Raw genomic sequence first — 19,281 nt, forward strand, 5'->3', positions numbered from 1 at the left:
ACAAAAAAAAGAAACGATAATACATATAATAGATAGATTTAATGTGGTTCAAGCCTATAATTTAACACCATAACAAGATATCCTTAAAGCTAATTCTAATTGAGTTACTACAGAGCCCCTTTCATCTAACTTGATGGTTATTAATAGCACCTATCTTAATATGGAGTACTACTTAGATTATGGAAACTAACGGAAAAGGTGCACTATTATGGAACAATTCCAGTTGCCATTGAAAGGTAGAAACTCACAAGAATAAACAAGAAACTCTAAAACAAGTTTTTTTTTTTTTTTTTTTTTTTATACCTTGTCTATACTACTCTGTATTCATTATGACACACCATCTCATGAGAATAGTATAGAAAAATGTGCTCTTAAAATGGGTGTACCAAACAATTCCCCTAAAAGTGTATTTATAACTTCTGCATTTCTTTTCCCGTCAAACAAAAAAAAAAAAAAAAAAAAAAAAAAAAAAAAAAAAAAAAAAAACTTCTGCATTTCTTTATTCACTGCTTATATTGACTGATCTAAACTCCCTAACACATAATCATTTGTCATCATCACAATCAATGGCTAATAGTTCCTCCGTTACTCCATGCTTTTGTAGGACACGAATTCAGGAGAATACCGCTGTGTTGATTTTAACTACAAAGTACTACAATAAACAGAGATGTAGCGATTTACTACGAGATCTTACAGAATACTAATCATCATAAATCAAGTGATTAGATTCAAATGGCTAGCAAAAATTTATATCCATGTGATGAAAAGAGGAATATACAACTACACATTGCATATGAAAGACCGCAATTAGGAGTAATCCTGAAGATAATCGTGCACTTCAAATGTATTATACAACAGAGTACCCTCTTCAGAGTAATGGAGGAGGTAATAACAGTTATCACAGAAATAACAAGGATTTTCCCCTGCCAACTTGTCATCCAACGTCACCTTTGTGGCTTTGTATATACGGCAGACAGAGCACTTCTTTAAAACTGATTTCAATTGATACACAAGCAAAGGGTAAGCTGCCCGTTTTTGTACATCATCTGGGTGAATCAGTCTCATGTCTCTTATCACAATAACATGCTTGCAATCTCCCTGCATACATGAATCAATCTCAGTAGTCATGAATCAGGAAGCACATGATATTGGACAAAGAGAATGGTGAAGTCATGAGCTGATATAACCAAGAAAAGTGACGCGAAAAGATTAGAATACGTAGTAATTGATTAACTATATTAATGAGAGCAAACTTCTAAGAATTTGCTCTTTGACTTGTTATTCAAACCAACCACACTTATTTTCCTTATGCATTGGAAATGAGTTATACCCTTGACAAAGGATATTATGAGATTATATTAGGTAATGAGGATTCACATTCAGCTGTAAAGAACAGTAGATATAAGATCCTTTATCAATATGAATTTTCCTAAATTTATAACAAATGTCTGGTTATGTGAAAGTTACCATTAACTTCCAGAAAATCTCACACAAATTATAAGAGAAGACAATGAGAAAGGTTAATACTGATGAGCAAGAGCAAAATTAAGGCTTACCTGGTGACAATACAGATACCCAGAGCCAAGCCGGAATCCCAAGTCACAAAAGCGAGTCCTTTGCATGTCAACTGATCTAAAATTAGGCAATTTGGATATTGGCTTGCTTTCCAAAGGAACCTTCCGACCCTTTCCTACACCAGACAGAATAGAGTTCCATTTTGCAAGTGCCTCTTTCTTGCTATTCTTAAGCCAATCAAAAATTGGCTCACTATAGTTGATAGCAGAAGGGTCCCTTGTGTCGTTGCAGAAAACCTCCTGTAGCAACGGGAAAGTTTGATTTAACATAGTAACCAGGCACCATATGGATAAAATGAACAAAGGAACCCATGACTTGCCTCTATGAGAAAATATCCAGAAGGATCATATGTATTTGCTTTCTGCATAACCATATCCGTCAAACAACGAAACTTATCCCTCAGCTCAGTCAAGGTTTGATTGCCAAGGACCAGAAATTCCTGTGTCTGCAAAGAGGAGAGACAAAGAATGAATATACACAAGACACAAAGACTGATTGTACCACTACATCATTAGCCTACACACCACCAACTACATAAATAAAAAAAGACCACAATTTTCTTGTAAGATCCAAGGACCTTCTACAGGTTAAGATTGGATGTAATGAAATACTATCATAAAGTAACAGACATCAGCAAGTTAAAACACTGAAATCTAATCCTAGCTGAATGAATGTAGACACCCATACCTTTTTCCAGGAATGTTTGTTGTGATAAACCTCGACACACAGAATAGTTTCTGGGTATTGAATTGGTCCGTGTTTCCCAGTCAGTGAGCACTTCACCTAAACAAGAAATAAAGTGCTATGGATAATAAGGGAATTTATATATACTCAGGACAAAATAAATACTCCACAGAGCACTCTTAAGGATTATCAATAAATTACAGTTATACTGTAAACTCCTCAGTCCATTCAATGATATAAAAACAAAGAGGGCAAGTGAGATGCATCAGCTCTTACATATTTCATTGCAGTGTTATTAATATAAGAGCATATTAGAGTCCCCCCAATTCCCATCACAAACAATAAAGTAATAAAAAGTTGAAAATAGGAGGAGATCAGAGCAACCAACAAAATTCATCAGTTATGTTAGAACTTTTTGGAAGCAAACCCTGATTAGGCAGCAGAGTAACTTGGAGAGAAAGTAACATCAGTAATCAAATAGATTCAAGGAAAGTTTTAAAGCACTCACCTTGGCAGGACAGCCAGATGAGTCGAGATATTTCAGAGTTTCAATGTTTCCAGATGATAGAGCAGTGGTGTTATCTTTCTCACAACTGCAATTTCACCGACAAACAGAAAACAAAAGATAAGAAACAAGATAGAAATCAACAAATAAAAAAAGTTCAATCAGAAGAGAGTTTCAAATAGATCCAGTACAAACTTGAATGAATGGAGTTTCACTGATGCCTTTTCTTCTTCCTGCGTCTGCCTGATTTTTGCAAGATGCTCCACTTTCTCAAGATACGAGTCCTGCAAAAACAAATCCACATAAATCTAAGGGTTAAGATGGATTCAATAGAAAACTTCATAATAAAATCTATAAACCAGGAAAAATAAGGAAGCTACATTTTGCAGGTCTTTCCCTTCAAACAAAATGATCTTGATAGGTCAATTTTTATTTAAGAAAAAACTCTAGCAGAAAATGATATTGAAAAAAAAAAAAAGTTCCTTAAAGCTTAATCTTTGAAACATTATTCAATGATGAAGCCAAAATACACAAAAAAAATGTTTTTAAAATTCAAACAGGCTCTTGTTATAGTTTAGGCAGCAGTGCCTCCCTTCATTAATCCCTATATATACCACACCAAAGGAATGAAACAAATCTTTAAAATTGTTTGTCTTTGAAATTAGACTCTTACGATGTGTTTGGATTGAAGGACATGGAGGGAAAGGAAGGGAAGGGAAATGAAGGAATTGATTATCTTTCATTTGGATAACACATGAGAAAGAAAGAGAAATGGAGGGATTAAATTTTAAGAAATTCATCTCTCCATCAATTGAGAAATTTGGAAGGAAAGCTCATCTTTCTTCCCTCCCCTTCCCTTCCCCTCCCTCCCCTTCTTTTCCTTCCCTTTTTAATATCCAAACACAATGTTAAATGTAGTTCATGAGACCCTTTCTTCACAAAAGGCAGGATGGGTCTTCCAAATCCCAAGTTTGGATGAGGGAATAAGGTATTAGTTGCAAAGAAAGAAGAAACTTTCAAAGTAGATACTACAACACAGGGAATAATAATACGAAGGGAGAACAATACACTGTGTTTTTCCTTATCACGATCAATCACTTTCTTCGTCCTCCCATTCTTTAAACCGGCTTTATTTTTAGCATTTCTCTTCCTCTTCTTCACATTAGTGCCATCTTTTTCTCCACAGTAACTTGTGTCAGATGAAGAGCCATTAAAGGACTCACAGGAAGCTGATGTATCAGCATCCAACATCGTTTGATACTCTTCAGCCCTGGGAAACAAGACGGACAATAAGAAGTCTAATATACCATAAGTTTTGCAAGCCCAAGCAAAAAACTCCAATATGATCCGCCAATTTATAGCCTAGTAATTTTTATTCAATCGATCACTTAATCAGATAGGAATAGTGTATTAAAACAACTAATAAGTCTATCTTGCCCCTCTCTTAATCACCAAATAAGGTCCTTATGGAAATGGGTTCATCAGACTCTCATCATAGTATCACACCAAATTAAAATCCCAATATACGTGTTATATAATATATTCAGAAAAAGGTAAGGAATTTCCAAATACAGTATTAATTTTTTAATTCTCACTGATCATATCTTTAAAATTTTAAATTCACTAACCCTGAACTGCATGGGTCTTCTTCCAAGTCTGAAGAAGTTTTAGCGTCCCCATCATCCTATAGAAATAAAATAATTGAAAAATAAAAAAAAGCACCAAAGATGATTTAAGAACCTTAAGTCCATAACAGATGTATCAAAAAAGAAAAGGAACAATAATAGAAAATTAATGTTCTTAGAAAAAAAATTATGCCATACCTGAAAAGCAATTCTCATAGCCTCAGCAACCAACTCTTCATCACTGTATAACTTAAGTTGATCCACCCTAAGACAGAAAATTTACAGCTAAATTCATCGGCAACAGTAGGAACACCTTTTATATACACCCAAGAATAGTTTTTCCTGTTCATTTGAAATATTTTTTTCTTCTCATTTTAAGATTTTGAAATGAGCAGAAAATATCCTTGCACTTTCTGCCCGGGTGTATACAAGTATTAGGAAGATCAAAGGAGCAGCAGGGATGAAAAACAAGAAGTGACTTACGAAATATCTTCATCTTCGAAATCAGTAGAATCAGAGACTAATTCAGCTTTCAAACTCTCCAATTCATGGAAAACATCGGACTCAAAAGCAGAAACCCTAGTGAGGGGGCTTACAAAGTCATGTACAAAGATTGGACCTCCTCGTGGAATCGAATATGAGGATTCTTCATCTGAAATTCGTTGCGATGACTCTCCCTTATCCATCTCTAATCATCAAATTTCATGGGAACCCCAACCAATTTAGCATTCTGGCAGTTTTTGATTTTCGACGCTAAATTCTAGCTTCTGTGAAAATCATGAATTAGAAAATGTGACCATAAATTTACAAAGCCAATATATAGTATAAGATTTTTGTGACTTCCCTCAACCTCCCTTCCAAAAGTATTCTAAACTACTGCTTTTCATCTTCCAGTTCTAGCATCTAAAATCGAAACTCATAATTAATCTAATTTCAATAGTCAAAATCAATTACACAAAACAGTTCATATAAAATTTGGCATGAATTGCATATAAAATTAGTCAATTAGATAAATAACAACCAATTAGTCTAAATCTAATAGCCAATATCAATAAAATGTTGGCATGAATTGCTAAAAGTTTAAAACTGTATACAAGTATTACCTATCTAACAATTAATTGATCTATTCAAATTGAAAAAATTAAAACTAATACAAACAATTAAGAATCAACCAGCTATATATTCTATTAATCCAAGTATCCAACATATTAACAAGTATTGTAACAACTAAACAATATTATAAATTAAAAGCTGGAACATTGAAAAAATTAAAATGAAAACTGAAAAAAAAAAAAAAAAAAAAAAAAAAAAAAAAAAAAAAAAAAAAGAACTGACTTACCGAGAGTTCTAGACTTCGAGACAACAACTCGACGAGTCCTCGGTCGGTGCGGGACGGTGCCACCAGCGGCCAGCTTCCGTGCGCTGTGCGGGTCTGCCTGCAGTCGGAGCAGTCGGAGCAGTCGAGCAGAGGAGCGTAACTGGGGAAATTTTTTGGGGGGAAAGTAACTGAGGAAGTGAGGAGAGAGAGAGACCGTGCAAAGAATGAGGTTTTTTTTAAAAAAAAAAATACTTATGTATTGGGCCTGACAGTTTTTTTTTTTTTTTTTTTTTTTTTTTAAGTAAGGAAACCGTGTGGCTAATACCTTTGAGGCTTTCTTTGATCGACCGAATAACTCCCGACTAAATAACCTTTGATCAAGTAATCTCTGATCGACCGAGTAAGCTCTACCTGATTGATCCCTAACCGAGTGAGTAATCCTTGACTGACCGAGTAACTTCTAACCTAGTAACCTTTAACTGAGTAATCCCTAACCGAGTAAGTAACCTTTGACCGACAAAGTAACCCCGACCATTTTTTCAAAATAAAAATATGTGGCTAGCGAGCCATATATGAAAGTTTGTGAAATAATATTAAGGCCGTGTTCTTTTAAGCTTCTGGGAAGGGAAGGGCAGGGCAGGGTAGGGCAGAACAGAGCATGAGTCAGCAGAGTAAAGTAGAGCAGATTAGATTTCAGCAGAGCAGAACAGAGCAGATTTCAGGATAACAGAATAGAGCAGATTTCAGGATAGCAGAGCAAATTTCGGCATTATTATTAATACTATTATTAATGTTGTTGTTGTTGTTGTTGTTATTATTATTATTATTACTAATACTATTATTATTATTATTATTATATTAATACTATTATTAATGCTATTATTATTATTGTTGTTGTTGTTGTTATTATTATTATTATTATTATTAAGTGTATATACCATTGATTTAGGTGAGTGAAAACATAAATAAATGTATACCATATTTAATGTATGTTAATAGTAGAAAGATAAAAGACAATAGTTTAACATCTTCAAATAATTACAACCGCATATCAAAATAGGAACATAATTAAATAAGAGTTTAACATCGTGGTGAATTAACCATCTACTTCCATATGATCGTCATTTTCATCATCATCTTCATTGTCACTTTGATCTTCGTTGTTATCATCTTCATTGTCGCTTTGATCTTCGTTGTTATCACATATTTTAAAGCACACAATTTTTTTTGCAGCTTTTTTTTATTCTTTTTATATCATTGGTTATTATTATTAAATAAAATTATGTATTTAGAGCCTGTTCTCTTCAGATTATTTTCAGTTCAGTTCTTAATTTCCTTCTCTTGTAAAATATTCAGTTCAGTTCACTTCAGCTCAGATCAGTCAATCAAAATAGGCCCTTAGTATTATTATTAAATATTAAGTATTGCTTTTTTTAAAAAAAAAATATTAAGTTTTACTATTCCCTAAAAATATATCTTAACTGTTTGTTATTATTATTCTCGGTAAATAATAGAAATTTTTATTATTTTTATTTAAAAAAAATAGAAATTTTTATTAATTGTTATTAATTGTTATTATTATTATTATTATTTTGAAACAATTTTTATAATTATTAGAAATTATTAATAATATTATTAAATATTAATTCTAATATTTTGAATTATTAATTATTATTATTGATAATTATTATTATTCATTATTATTATGTATAATAAATATTAATTATTATTAATATTAATAATTATTATAATTATTTTTAATATTAATAATTATTATAATTATTTAAAATAATAAATTTTATCATCAATACAATATTAGTTATTATTATTGAATATTAATTATTATTATTGTTGTTATTAATTATTATTTGAAAATAGAGCAGAGCAAATTTCTTTTGAGCAGAACAGATTTGATCCGAGCAGAGCAAAACAGCTCTAAAGAACGGGGCCTAAGAAGTCTTTCTTACAAGGGGAATTCTTAACGTATTAGAAGAAAGAATATGAAATAGGCTAGAGCTATTATAACATCAATAACCATATTATCATATACTAAATGACCTACATTAACAATTCAATTTGCTGCTCAATTTGTCACTAGGTAAAGGTGTTGAATACTCTAATTATGAAACTGGGTGAGGAGAGACCCAATATCTTTGATAATATGCTCGATTTGCCAAGGGGTTGCCCAAACGCCTTTCACGAAGTTGATGCCTAATAGATTATTTGAAAGTAGATGCCTTGATGAGGGTACTGTTGCTATTTCTTATGATGAATCCTGCTACTGTTGAGTTGTTGCAAACCAAACTGTCGAAGTTAATTTTGGTATGTACATATTCGTTCACTAGGTATCACAATTACATTCACACCCATAAAGACAAGAATCCGTAAACTCTAAGCACTTTGAAATTTGTTAACAACCCCTATATAAATCAAGATTAGCTTTCTTTCCAAATGATACATCTTGTGTCTAAGCATGAGTGTATGAAGTATTATAAGAAATTAATTAGTAAAAAAATAGAAGTGGGGAAGGCAGTTGGCGCCAAATTAGAATAAAAAAGTAGTTGGATCTGGGTGTTTATGTTTGTATGGTTAAATGGGTTTGTTAATATATTTTAATGTTTAATCTCTCCTCTTTAGTGACTTCTATCAGTATCACTCTTATCAGCTTCATACTGAGGATAAAGACATGGTAAAAGGGAAGTTTATCCACATTAAAATAAACCAACCAATGAATTTCAGCAGAGTACTCCCCTTCCTTTTTATATATTAAATTAAATAAAATAGATAAACTCCGATCTCCATCAAACTGCTGACGTCACTCCTTGTCATCTTCATCATCTTCAACACTCTCTTCTTTCAACTCCATCATTTCATTGAAGTTGCTCATCAATTAATTCAAATGTAAGTCTGTATTATTTATTTCTTCCATTTAAATACTTTAGAGCATTACATTTTGTTAATTGTATCAGTGTTTTCATGATTTGATGAATTTTGATCTATGGTATATATGTGTATAGTACATTAAAAAAATCTGAGTTATTGTATCATCATATCATAACCAACTTGCTATATTAAAAAGACAAAAAGGCTGCTACTTGCTATTTATAGATATTACAGAATCCATCTAATTTGCTGGATGTCTCCTCAGTGACCTCATCGCCGCCTCAGTTTGTTGTACCATTCATTCATTCATTCATTCATTCATTTTGCTAAACTATGGACTAATACTACTACTATTGTACAATAGTTACTGAAAAAGGCAACTTTACAGAAAACAAATAAATTGAGTTGAATTTCAAAGAAAGCAGAAACTTTAAATGGAAGCTGCTGTGGAAGCTAAATCTTGTACTTCTTATGGCAAACCCCCTTGGAGATTCACAGGCAGGCCAGTTTCCCAATTCTTTATATATATATATATATATATATATATATATATATATATATATATATATATATATGTATATATATATATATATATATATGTATATATATATATATATATATGTATATATATATATATATAATTTTTTTTTTTTTTTTGAGTTTTTTGAACTTTAAGATTGAATGGTTTTTTTGGGTTTCTGTTTTAATTTGCAGGGCTCTGTATCAATTCCATTTAGTGAAGGCCGATGTCGCCCGAGCTCTGATTCCCAAAGAGTTCAGATTAGTTGAAGCTTTTGGGTATTATTCATTCCTTTTGTTTTTTGAGTGGAAATTTGTTTTGTTTCATTATTGCTAATCATTTGGGTATTATAAATTCATAACAAACTTTGCTTTGGACTGTACAGATATACACTTGGTGGATTCTTTCTTGCTAACTATGATCATAGTCCTGCTGGAGTCTTTGATGAGGTGCCTACATTTCCACTCAAAACATAAAAGCTTAGATTATTGTAAAATTCATTCATTGTTCTAATAACATAACAATTATTGCATTTTGAACTCTTTTTAGTTTTTATATCTGGAAAGTGCACTCTTTTGGATGAATAGTGTTACTGTTTTCTTATTCTTTTGCTCTTTTTTGGGTACTTTATGGTTTGTTACAGTTAGTGGTGATTGCGGGGATTGTTTGGAACCCACCGACATCTTGCGCGTATGTTACTCTCTAATTCTACTTTTTCTTGCTTAATTATTGTTTAATTAATCTAGACAGTCAGTATGCTGTGCTAACTGTTGCAAATCAAAAGAACAGTTAGGAAGGAGAATTAACATAAAACAAAGCACTATTCCCTATTTATGAAAACTATGTAATAAGGAGCAATATATTTGGGAGTTAGAAAAGATTGAGGCCTTATTCATTTTTTTGGGACTTTCAGAATTTACAATTTAGATCGAGTCAAAATAGTTGGTAGTCATCAGTATTTCAATGCAACATTGCAACATGATATATACTGAGACTCTAATTCTTTTTTGGATATTGATCAAACAGATGGGCATCCAAGGTTCTTGTTAACAGCAACGAGGCATGCCTTCATGGACGAAAGGTAGGGGTTCACCATCTTGATTCCAGGACATGGGGAGCCTATTTTTATCATCAGTGTTTCGGCCTTTGATTGCATATATTCAAGTTAGTTTCTGTTTGGTGACTAATTTACTTATAATGTTCAACCTTGTAGGAAGTGGGACTTCCAAGCCATGTTGCTAGGTTTACAAAGGTGGGTTCACTATAAAATTTTGTTAATTGTCAAATATTGCATAGTCTCTCTGGAATGTCTTTGTAAGCTTCTAGCTTATGCTATGAATCAGTCCATAGAGCCATCAGTAGTTGTGGATTCAGTATATTTACCGATGTTGAGAAGACTAGAAATCAAGACACCAATGTTATAAATATGCAGAATTTAAATATGGTTTCTGGTTTTAGATACTGTACTATAAAATAGATTCCATCTTACCTAGCTTCCTTGCTGTCCAGAGCAGAGATTCGCAGCAGATGCAAGGACAGAAGAAAGGAGAGGCAATCGCTTCCTAAACGTGATTGGTTTAGGTCATGCCAAACCTAGTTCAAGGTTTCATTTGGATACTGAAGTAACTGAAATAAGTGGCTCATCAGCTACAGCTGAGAAGTTCAGTATCAACCTCCTAAGTTCTGGTGAGTTTGGTGCCATTTGATCAGTGGAGTTTTTGTTGGCAGATGGTAGAAAATGATGCTAATGAATCAAAGTTCCTGATGCTTTACCTTGCACCAACATCACTTTTTTTAGATCCTAGAGCTCTCTGGAGTTAACTAGGCTATATGGTCATACTTAACCTGGATTTTCAGCTAATTTAGTTATGAACCTAGCATTGTCCATGTATGCTACTATGTCATGGTTATTATGTGAATCATATGCCTTTTTTTCTAAGGTATCTCTGAGTTCAGGGTGGCTGGTCTTGGGTATATGACGTTTCAAAGGCTTAAAGACCCTGAATAACAATCTCTGGGAGATAGTTTACTGGCTTGTTAGTCTTGTGAAGTATTCAGTTTGGACTTTTTGATAAATTCTAAGAAATCCAGTTAAAGAAAGTTTTTACTTTTTCTCATTTCCTTCTATCCCTGGTAAACTGGTTTTTAATTTAAATGTGGTGTGATAATTCTTTTGATTGTTCACCTTTTGTTTGTGTTTTTTGGTCTGTTTAGTGCCTGAGGAGAATTCCAAAGCATGGTTGGGTCCGTTCATCAACTTGTCACTTCCAAGCTTTAGGTAAATCATCCAGAATATCAGCTCCACCTTTAAATGTCGAATTTTTGTGTCTAAAGGTTTCATCTGCTGATTTTGTAGTGGACGTACAGAACATAATCCTAACCTTCTCAAGTATTCTTGCCAAATGGATTGCAGGTTTGCATCTTCCTACAATGCCTGTCTTTCATATTAATTTTCATACAAAATCAAAACTGTTAGTATCTTAGGAAGTACTAATGAATGATTGACCTACAAAAAAAATAATTTCAAAGACTTCCCTTCAACTTGGATGGATAGTCTTTTATTTGTTTGTGTTTTCTGATTTTCTAAGAAAAAATCTTTGTAAGTACAGGGTGCGTGTAGTACAGCCACTTCAAATATCCAGGCCATCTCCTATTACTGATCACAGGACTGAACATCAGGCTGCTGTAGACCAGAATTCAGATTCTGCACTTCAAGCTGTGGAAGATACCTCAGAAATAAGAAGACGTTTAAGTCTTTCTGTGATGTTATCAAAACCGATACTGGCTTTGGAATTTAACTGTTTGAATATGAATGTTGAAGATCCTCTAGTCATTTCTCATTGAAATGCACCTTGTCTGTGTAAGAATTATCTTGGTTGCAGATCTATTGTGCATCTTATCTTAATAAAAAGCTGACTAACACGAATTTCATTCAACATTATGCAGAAAAGAAAAACTGGCCTTTCTTACTGAATACAGAATTCACAAAAAGCTTATACTTAAAATTCCCTGGTTACACTTATGTTTGCTGTTTCTTGTGCTTACTCATTCAAAATAGATCAGAATACTTCAGGAAGAGGCTTACCCTCCAGAAAAGATTTAAACAGCACAAGTGACCTCTCTGGCTGAGAAAACGGAGCTTCATGAGATGCTCCTCGTATTGTGGCAAAAGATAGGACATCTCCATGCACTTCTGTCCAACCACCAACCTAAAAAATGAAGACAGTTTTTTTTTTTTTAAGTAAATCAAAAGTTTAGTTCATTAGTCGTTAGCCTCTTGTAGCGTAAATAAATTCTTCAGTTTGAAAGCTGACCTGCATCCCCACAAACCAGACTCTGTATGGTACAGTTGTGTTCAGTTTTAGCTCATCAGCTAGCTGTTTAACTAGTGTTCTACTTCCAGTCAGAGGAATTACCGAATCTTGATCTCCGCTATGACCACAAAGGTTAAAGGAAAGATATCGTCATGGAGAAATTAAAACCCAAATTACAAGACATTATCACTGACATAAACAGAAAATTAGTATACCTGTAAATCAGTACAGGAATTCCAGCCTTGATGAGATCACCTAGAATATGTATTGTTGGTTGCTCCAGGTCAAGTAGCTCATAATCCAGGATTCTGATTATTAAGAATGGCAGCAAGCATGCATATCAAAATCAATAATCATACATTAAGAGTTCAAGATACATAAATTAACATCAGTAAAGTGCTAAAGCTAAATACAGGTATTCTTCCCCTCAACAAGAAATTAGTCTTTGGTATTTCCAATCCAATTTGTATACAAATTCAAACTAAATTTAGGATAAATGATGAGAAAGTATTACTTGCTACAAACAGTCCATGAATTGACTCCTACAAGACGAGCATGCATGGCCTTTTGCACATCTTGTCGATTCAAGTATTTCAGTGTTTCATCCTCCACACAAACGTCTATTGTCTCACCATCTTGCTGCGGTATGCATGAAAAGATTGAGACCAAACTTTCAGCTGAAAAAAATATAAAATAAGTAACTAATGATATTCAGACTCACATGGGGAGTAAAGAATTTGGATTGGGAGAATATAGATGGCAAGCAAACATCGAGGGTAACATCATATTTATCAACAAATCTGCTTGTTTCTCGGCTCACCAAGCTCATCACCTTAGAACACATTGGTGACACAAATCCTCGGTAGTATTCCCCCACATAACGTGAATAGTTGCAAGCCGAAGTAAATACATTGTAGGTGGAATCAGATATCAATCCATGAGACCAGAAAAACTCTGCTCGTGAATTAAAATCAGTTACGAACTCCAGAACTGGATTACCCAACTGCAGTTGAGAATAAAGATATAAAAATAATGCTAAGATGTTTTTCATCAATAACTATATGGCAACTAACTACTACAAAAACCAAACAAAATTTAAAAAGAAATATGTGAGGTGTTACTCACTGCAATTCCTTTCAAGTTAAATAGTTTGTCCTCCTTGTTGTACTGAAGCATAAGTTCGGCTAGTTGGGGAACATAATGACCTGTTTATTTAGTGTGCATCAGGAAATCAAATAAAATTGCAGTTTACATTATTATCGGGAGATTTTGTCACAATGTAACAACTAATTTCAAATAGAGTGAGTACGAATTAAGGTCAGTTCTGCTAAAGGAAAAGAGAGTTACCGGCATAGCTTTCCCCGGTAATGTACAAGCTTCTGTTCTGATATTGTGGGAACTTGAGAAACCATTTTTGCAGAAACACGAGATTGTCCCTGGCTTTATTTTTTGAGTAAAAGAAACCAAAAAAGCAAAAGAAGCAATGATGGAAAATGTGTCAATCATGAAGTCCTTTATTTTTCCAAATAGAAAAATACACAAAGAAAAAGAAAAAGGGAAAACGCAGAAAAGGTAAAGAAGAAGAAAACGAAGCCATAAAGTATTGAAGTGGACAAAGCTTGAAAAAGGCAAAAATTAACAAAGGGTGTTGCAGATAAGATTCCTCATTCACCACTGTGTTTAAAAGTTTAATAGTAGTGGGTGGGGCGAGAGCGAGACCCGGAGAAGAATCCGTTTAGATACTTGAATATTCATTCTTCATAAACTTCATTGCAACTATTTTAAGTAAGACGAAGCAAAATGACATATAAATGGAAGATAAAAACCTGTAATATGATCATTTGCAGTTTGATAAAAGGAAAGATTAGTTGAATATGAGAAACCAACTCCTGCAGGAGTTTCTAAATACAGCATATTTGCTTCTGCAAGAATATCAGCATGTTAGTTAAACTGTCAACAAATAACGCAGGAGATCCAGAACATAAACAACGCAGGAGTTTCTAAATAAGAAGTACAGCATATTTGCTTCTGCAAAAATATCAGCAAGTTAAACTGTCAAAAAATAATGCAGGAAATCCAGGACATAAATTTGACAAGGATGTGAAAGGGATTAACGAATGTGCTAGCTAAGTTTGCGATTAACGACAATTAACAACAACGAAGACGGAAAACAAGCAATAAACGAGACAAGGAGAATTTACCGTGGGAAACCCGAGAACCGGGAGGAAAACCCACCAATCCACTATGGAGTAACAATTTGATGAAGAACAATGTAGATTACAAGCTTTAATTACCATTAAAGCTCCCACCCCAACTCACCCTCTCAAACACTCAAACCCTAAGTGTTTGGGTTTACATGAGGCTCTCTATCTCTACATCTTTCCCCTCATCTTATTACTCACTTACAATGACAAATCATGAGTATATATAGTGCTAATAATCCAAGGGCTAAGATTATAAGTAACTAGCAAAGGAGAAATCAAGACCGTAAAAACCGAGGCTCAAACGCGAAAACAGAGCCCCGAGAAACCCAATGGAGCGGGCGCTCCAAGAGACAGAGCGGGCGCTCCAATGGACAGGAGCGGTCGCACCATTAAACTGGAAGAAAAGGCAAAACGAGCCTCTATGGAGCGGGCGCTCCCATAGAGAGGAGCGGGCGCGCCCACAAGAGGAGCGGCCGCTCCGCTTTCCCCTGCAAAACAGCTTCTCGTAAAACAGCCATATCTTCCTCGTTTCTTGGCCAAATTTAGCTTATGACCAGTCGTTGGAAAGCTCTTGAGACGAGCTATCACCTCCAACTTGAATCATCTCAATATCACTTTTAGATCTTGAGATATGGTCAATTGAAGTCAACCCTTTGTCGTCCACCATTGCTTAACACCAAGCAATAGCCCATAGCTTAAACTCCTAAGCTATGCACCCCTCTTTGCCTTCTTGAACCGTTCTCCACACTCTCAAACCCAACAATCTCCCACCTGGAGATCGGTTCAAGTGTGAGAACAAACACACTACACATATACTCTCATGGCTTCTCCATTGTGCTTCAACATCTCTCCATAAGCCTCACAATCTCCCAACCCGGAAATTTGCTTATAATCACGAGATCACAACAACACAATAAGCCAACCATCGTCATCAACATCTTTGCTAATCACCATAGCAAAGATCCGTTTTCTCTACACCAAGAAAACAAACCCACTTCCTCTTAACCAAGGAAGTGACATCAAGGTCTTCACCAACCTTGACAAACTCATCACATAACCAAGGGACTTTGCCATGTTCTCCAAGCACTTCACCGTGCTCTAAGCCGAACACACCCTCCAAAGCAACACACAAGCCAAAGGAATTCAACAATGCTCCCGGAACAACTCACCATGCTCCCACCCGAACAAAACATCCTTTGCTCCACTTGCTTTTCCACACACAATACCCATGTGTGCAACACATGTCCTCTTCACCAAGGAACACCACCGAAGTCTACACCAACTTCGACACAACCATTTCCTATTCAACAAGGAAACAACATCTCCTCTACACCAAGGAGACCAAACATCAAGATCAACACCAATCTTGATAAACCACTTTCTCTCCACCAAGAAAGCACCACTTCCTCTACACCAAGGAAGCAAACCGGAGTCTACACCAACTCCAACACACCACCTTCTACGCACCAAGAAGGTAATGTAAACATTGAGATCTCAACCAACCTCAACTACACACCCATTTCCTCTACACCAAGGAAATGACACCTCCTCTCAACCGAGGAAGCAAACATCAAAGTCTACACCAACTTTGATAAACATCACGTTATCCAAGGGATTTTCCAAGTTCTCCGAGCACTCCAACCGCACTCCACACAAACTCACCCTCCGTGACAAACACAAGCCTTTGGGCATTTTCCTTTTGTTGATGGAACACTCCTACCATGCTCCCACCTCAACAAGCACCCATACTTGCCTTTCACACATGCTAAACCACATGTGCATTCACCACTCACAACCACCATGTGAGCCTTCATGATACACCTTCACTTGGCACGTCTTTCCCGGTCTTCTTCTATCATTGAAACACCGAACACCACGGCTTCTCTCCAATGACAATCTAACCAACAATGCCTACCGCAAAGATTCACATAACCTCACAACACTCATGTGAGACCCCTTCACTTGACATGCTTTCCCCGGCCATCTTCCACCATTGAAACACCAAAACCATGGCTCTTCCTCAATGGCAATCCGACCAAGCCATGCCTCCGCAAAGAACAGACCCCTCATGACTACCCATGTGTTTCCCAAGGTTACAAGGCACCACTCCATTGTCCCATGAACTTCAACCGAGTTCCCTCGACAATTTCTCCATGGCCCTCCCTCACACACACCATGTAGCCAACAACAATGTTAAGTCTACTACCGGACATCAAGATGGGGAAATTCTTGAAATCCTTCAACTCCAACATCAACACTCCATAGATTTCAATCCTCCTACTCCATCTTCCATTGTTAATCAAACACAAAATTCAAGACTTTTCAATTTCAATAACAACCAATTGAAATCTCTACCAAAGACTCAAACTTTGAACACCCACAACACCAAAATTGAAAATTTAACACCAAAAATTCAATCTTTGGACTTTCCAATCACAAACAACAAGCATACCACACAATCTAAACCCTAAAAAACCGCCAAAACAACCTTGGCTCTGATACCAATTGAAAGGGATTAACGAATGTGCTAGCTAAGTTTGCGATTAACGACAATTAACAACAACGAAGACGGAAAACAAGCAATAAACGAGACAAGGAGAATTTACCGTGGGAAACCCGAGAACCGGGAGGAAAACCCACCAATCCACTATGGAGTAACAATTTGATGAAGAACAATGTAGATTACAAGCTTTAATTACCATTAAAGCTCCCACCCCAACTCACCCTCTCAAACACTCAAACCCTAAGTGTTTGGGTTTACATGAGGCTCTCTATCTCTACATCTTTCCCCTCATCTTATTACTCACTTACAATGACAAATCATGAGTATATATAGTGCTAATAATCCAAGGGCTAAGATTATAAGTAACTAGCAAAGGAGAAATCAAGACCGTAAAAACCGAGGCTCAAACGCGAAAACAGAGCCCCGAGAAACCCAATGGAGCGGGCGCTCCAAGAGACAGAGCGGGCGCTCCAATGGACAGGAGCGGTCGCACCATTAAACTGGAAGAAAAGGCAAAACGAGCCTCTATGGAGCGGGCGCTCCCATAGAGAGGAGCGGGCGCGCCCACAAGAGGAGCGGCCGCTCCGCTTTCCCCTGCAAAACAGCTTCTCGTAAAACAGCCATATCTTCCTCGTTTCTTGGCCAAATTTAGCTTATGACCAGTCGTTGGAAAGCTCTTGAGACGAGCTATCACCTCCAACTTGAATCATCTCAATATCACTTTTAGATCTTGAGATATGGTCAATTGAAGTCAACCCTTTGTCGTCCACCATTGCTTAACACCAAGCAATAGCCCATAGCTTAAACTCCTAAGCTATGCACCCCTCTTTGCCTTCTTGAACCGTTCTCCACACTCTCAAACCCAACAGGATGAAAAGAAAAAGAACCTTTGTTCCAGCTATACTGATTAGTAACAAGGCGATTTCCAGCAGGCTGAAAAGGTCCATTTTCAGAGAAAGCACCAACACCAAGTGAAGAACAACCAGGTCCTCCGTTAAGCCAAAGAACAAGAGGCTTAGTAAGAGGGTTGATTTCAGCCTCAACAAAGTAGTAAAACAGAGCTTTTTGGTTGGTTTTGTCTTGATCATCAGTAAGTGTTACATAACCTGAGTAATGCTGGAATTCTACTGAAGGTTGTCCTGGTAATCTTGTTATTTTGTCAGTCGACTCGATCATGATCACACCATTCCCAATTCCTAAAATTAGTAACTGTAAAACTAGGAGCATTCTCATCACCATTGCTTTTTTTGGTAGGCAACTCATGCAAATTAGTCAAAGTGGAAGAGAAAGAGAGACGTTGGGTTGAATAGGATGAGGGTAGGCTGGTAGCAGGTAGAAATGCTGTTCTACTGTGGTGCACTTCCTCAGACCCACTAATTTATAGTGTGTCCAATGATAAGACTTTTCACTTTCAATTTCAAAACAATAAAACTATTCTACTACAGAGTATTATACGTCTATATTACAGATTTATACCGTAAAAGAACATTTGTTGTGAACTTCTCTAAACTCATCTCAACTTATTGTTTTATGAACAAAATAAGGTAAAACCTCTAGCCAATGAGCTTAAATTTTCAAAAATAGTGAACCTAGGAAATCTATAACATGTACATCTTCTCTTAATTGTTAGGGAATAATTAACAAGTTTTCTTTGGAGATACATACGAGATATTATTATTCTTTTGTTATAATTATGGAAAATGACCTTTGTTTATGAATCATATCATAAACTTGACTTGATGTTTAATTTTTCAAATCAATGATCGACTCTTTAGTCTTAACAACTAACAATGAAAAAGTGAAAGGAGGGACAAAATGTTACCCTTCAAAAGAACTTACCATAAATTTCTGTTCATTGTACTATATATATATATATATATATATATATATATTTTACTACATGAATATACTGTTACCAGGAAATCCAAGTGGAGTGAGCCCTTTTCGTTTACTTTTGGTGCATGAACAAGGCCTATTAAGGCTCCTTCCTACCAGTAGAAGGCAGTAGAAAAAGACTACAAGGTTGTTAACTTGTGATAGTGATGTCGCACATGGTTTGATGACCCCATATTTCCACTTTTTGGTGGTGGGTCGTGGCCAGCCAAAGTGTAGCTAGGCGAAATTTAAAAAATAAATAAATAAATAAACAA

At 35.4% G+C, this 19,281-nt stretch overlaps 3 protein-coding genes across 4 annotated transcripts; 1 reads left to right on the forward strand and 2 right to left on the reverse strand.

Moving 5' to 3' along the window:
• Nucleotides 1–713: 713 nt before the first annotated feature.
• On the reverse strand, nt 714–5,910 carry LOC145581571 (snRNA-activating protein complex subunit-like). Its single transcript, XM_081638585.1, has 11 exons — nt 5,729–5,910; nt 4,873–5,156; nt 4,588–4,654; nt 4,393–4,448; nt 3,833–4,034; nt 2,960–3,048; nt 2,768–2,852; nt 2,263–2,358; nt 1,895–2,020; nt 1,557–1,814; nt 714–1,098 (listed from the first exon to the last, which is right to left on the reverse strand). Exons 2-11 carry the CDS (start codon nt 5,073–5,075, stop codon nt 808–810), a joined length of 1,473 nt encoding a protein of 490 aa, XP_081494711.1. The 5' UTR covers nt 5,076–5,156; nt 5,729–5,910; the 3' UTR covers nt 714–807.
• A 2,545-nt stretch (nt 5,911–8,455) lies between these two features.
• LOC145582687 (protein NEOXANTHIN-DEFICIENT 1-like) lies at nt 8,456–12,046 on the forward strand. 2 transcript variants are annotated; one of them, XM_081639679.1, is made up of 11 exons: nt 8,456–8,608; nt 8,955–9,092; nt 9,305–9,388; nt 9,496–9,559; nt 9,754–9,800; nt 10,137–10,191; nt 10,324–10,362; nt 10,625–10,796; nt 11,325–11,388; nt 11,467–11,523; nt 11,720–12,046. In XM_081639679.1, exons 2-11 carry the CDS (start codon nt 9,025–9,027, stop codon nt 11,952–11,954), a joined length of 885 nt encoding a protein of 294 aa, XP_081495805.1. In that variant the 5' UTR covers nt 8,456–8,608; nt 8,955–9,024; the 3' UTR covers nt 11,955–12,046. The 2 variants fall into 2 exon arrangements, with proteins under 2 accessions (XP_081495805.1, XP_081495806.1); XM_081639680.1 differs by having other exon boundaries at nt 8,460–8,608; nt 8,979–9,092.
• A 67-nt stretch (nt 12,047–12,113) lies between these two features.
• LOC145582685 (serine carboxypeptidase-like 45) lies at nt 12,114–18,576 on the reverse strand. Its single transcript, XM_081639678.1, has 9 exons — nt 18,019–18,576; nt 14,251–14,346; nt 13,772–13,864; nt 13,550–13,629; nt 13,146–13,427; nt 12,939–13,063; nt 12,640–12,732; nt 12,425–12,542; nt 12,114–12,319 (listed from the first exon to the last, which is right to left on the reverse strand). The coding sequence occupies exons 1-9, from the start codon at nt 18,392–18,394 to the stop codon at nt 12,170–12,172; spliced, it is 1,413 nt and encodes a 470-aa protein (XP_081495804.1). The 5' UTR covers nt 18,395–18,576; the 3' UTR covers nt 12,114–12,169.
• Nucleotides 18,577–19,281: the final 705 nt, after the last annotated feature.

This window comes from Chenopodium album, chromosome 15 (genome assembly GCF_948465745.1).
Source record: "Chenopodium album chromosome 15, dcCheAlbu1.1, whole genome shotgun sequence".
Taxonomy (NCBI): domain Eukaryota; kingdom Viridiplantae; phylum Streptophyta; class Magnoliopsida; order Caryophyllales; family Amaranthaceae; genus Chenopodium; species Chenopodium album.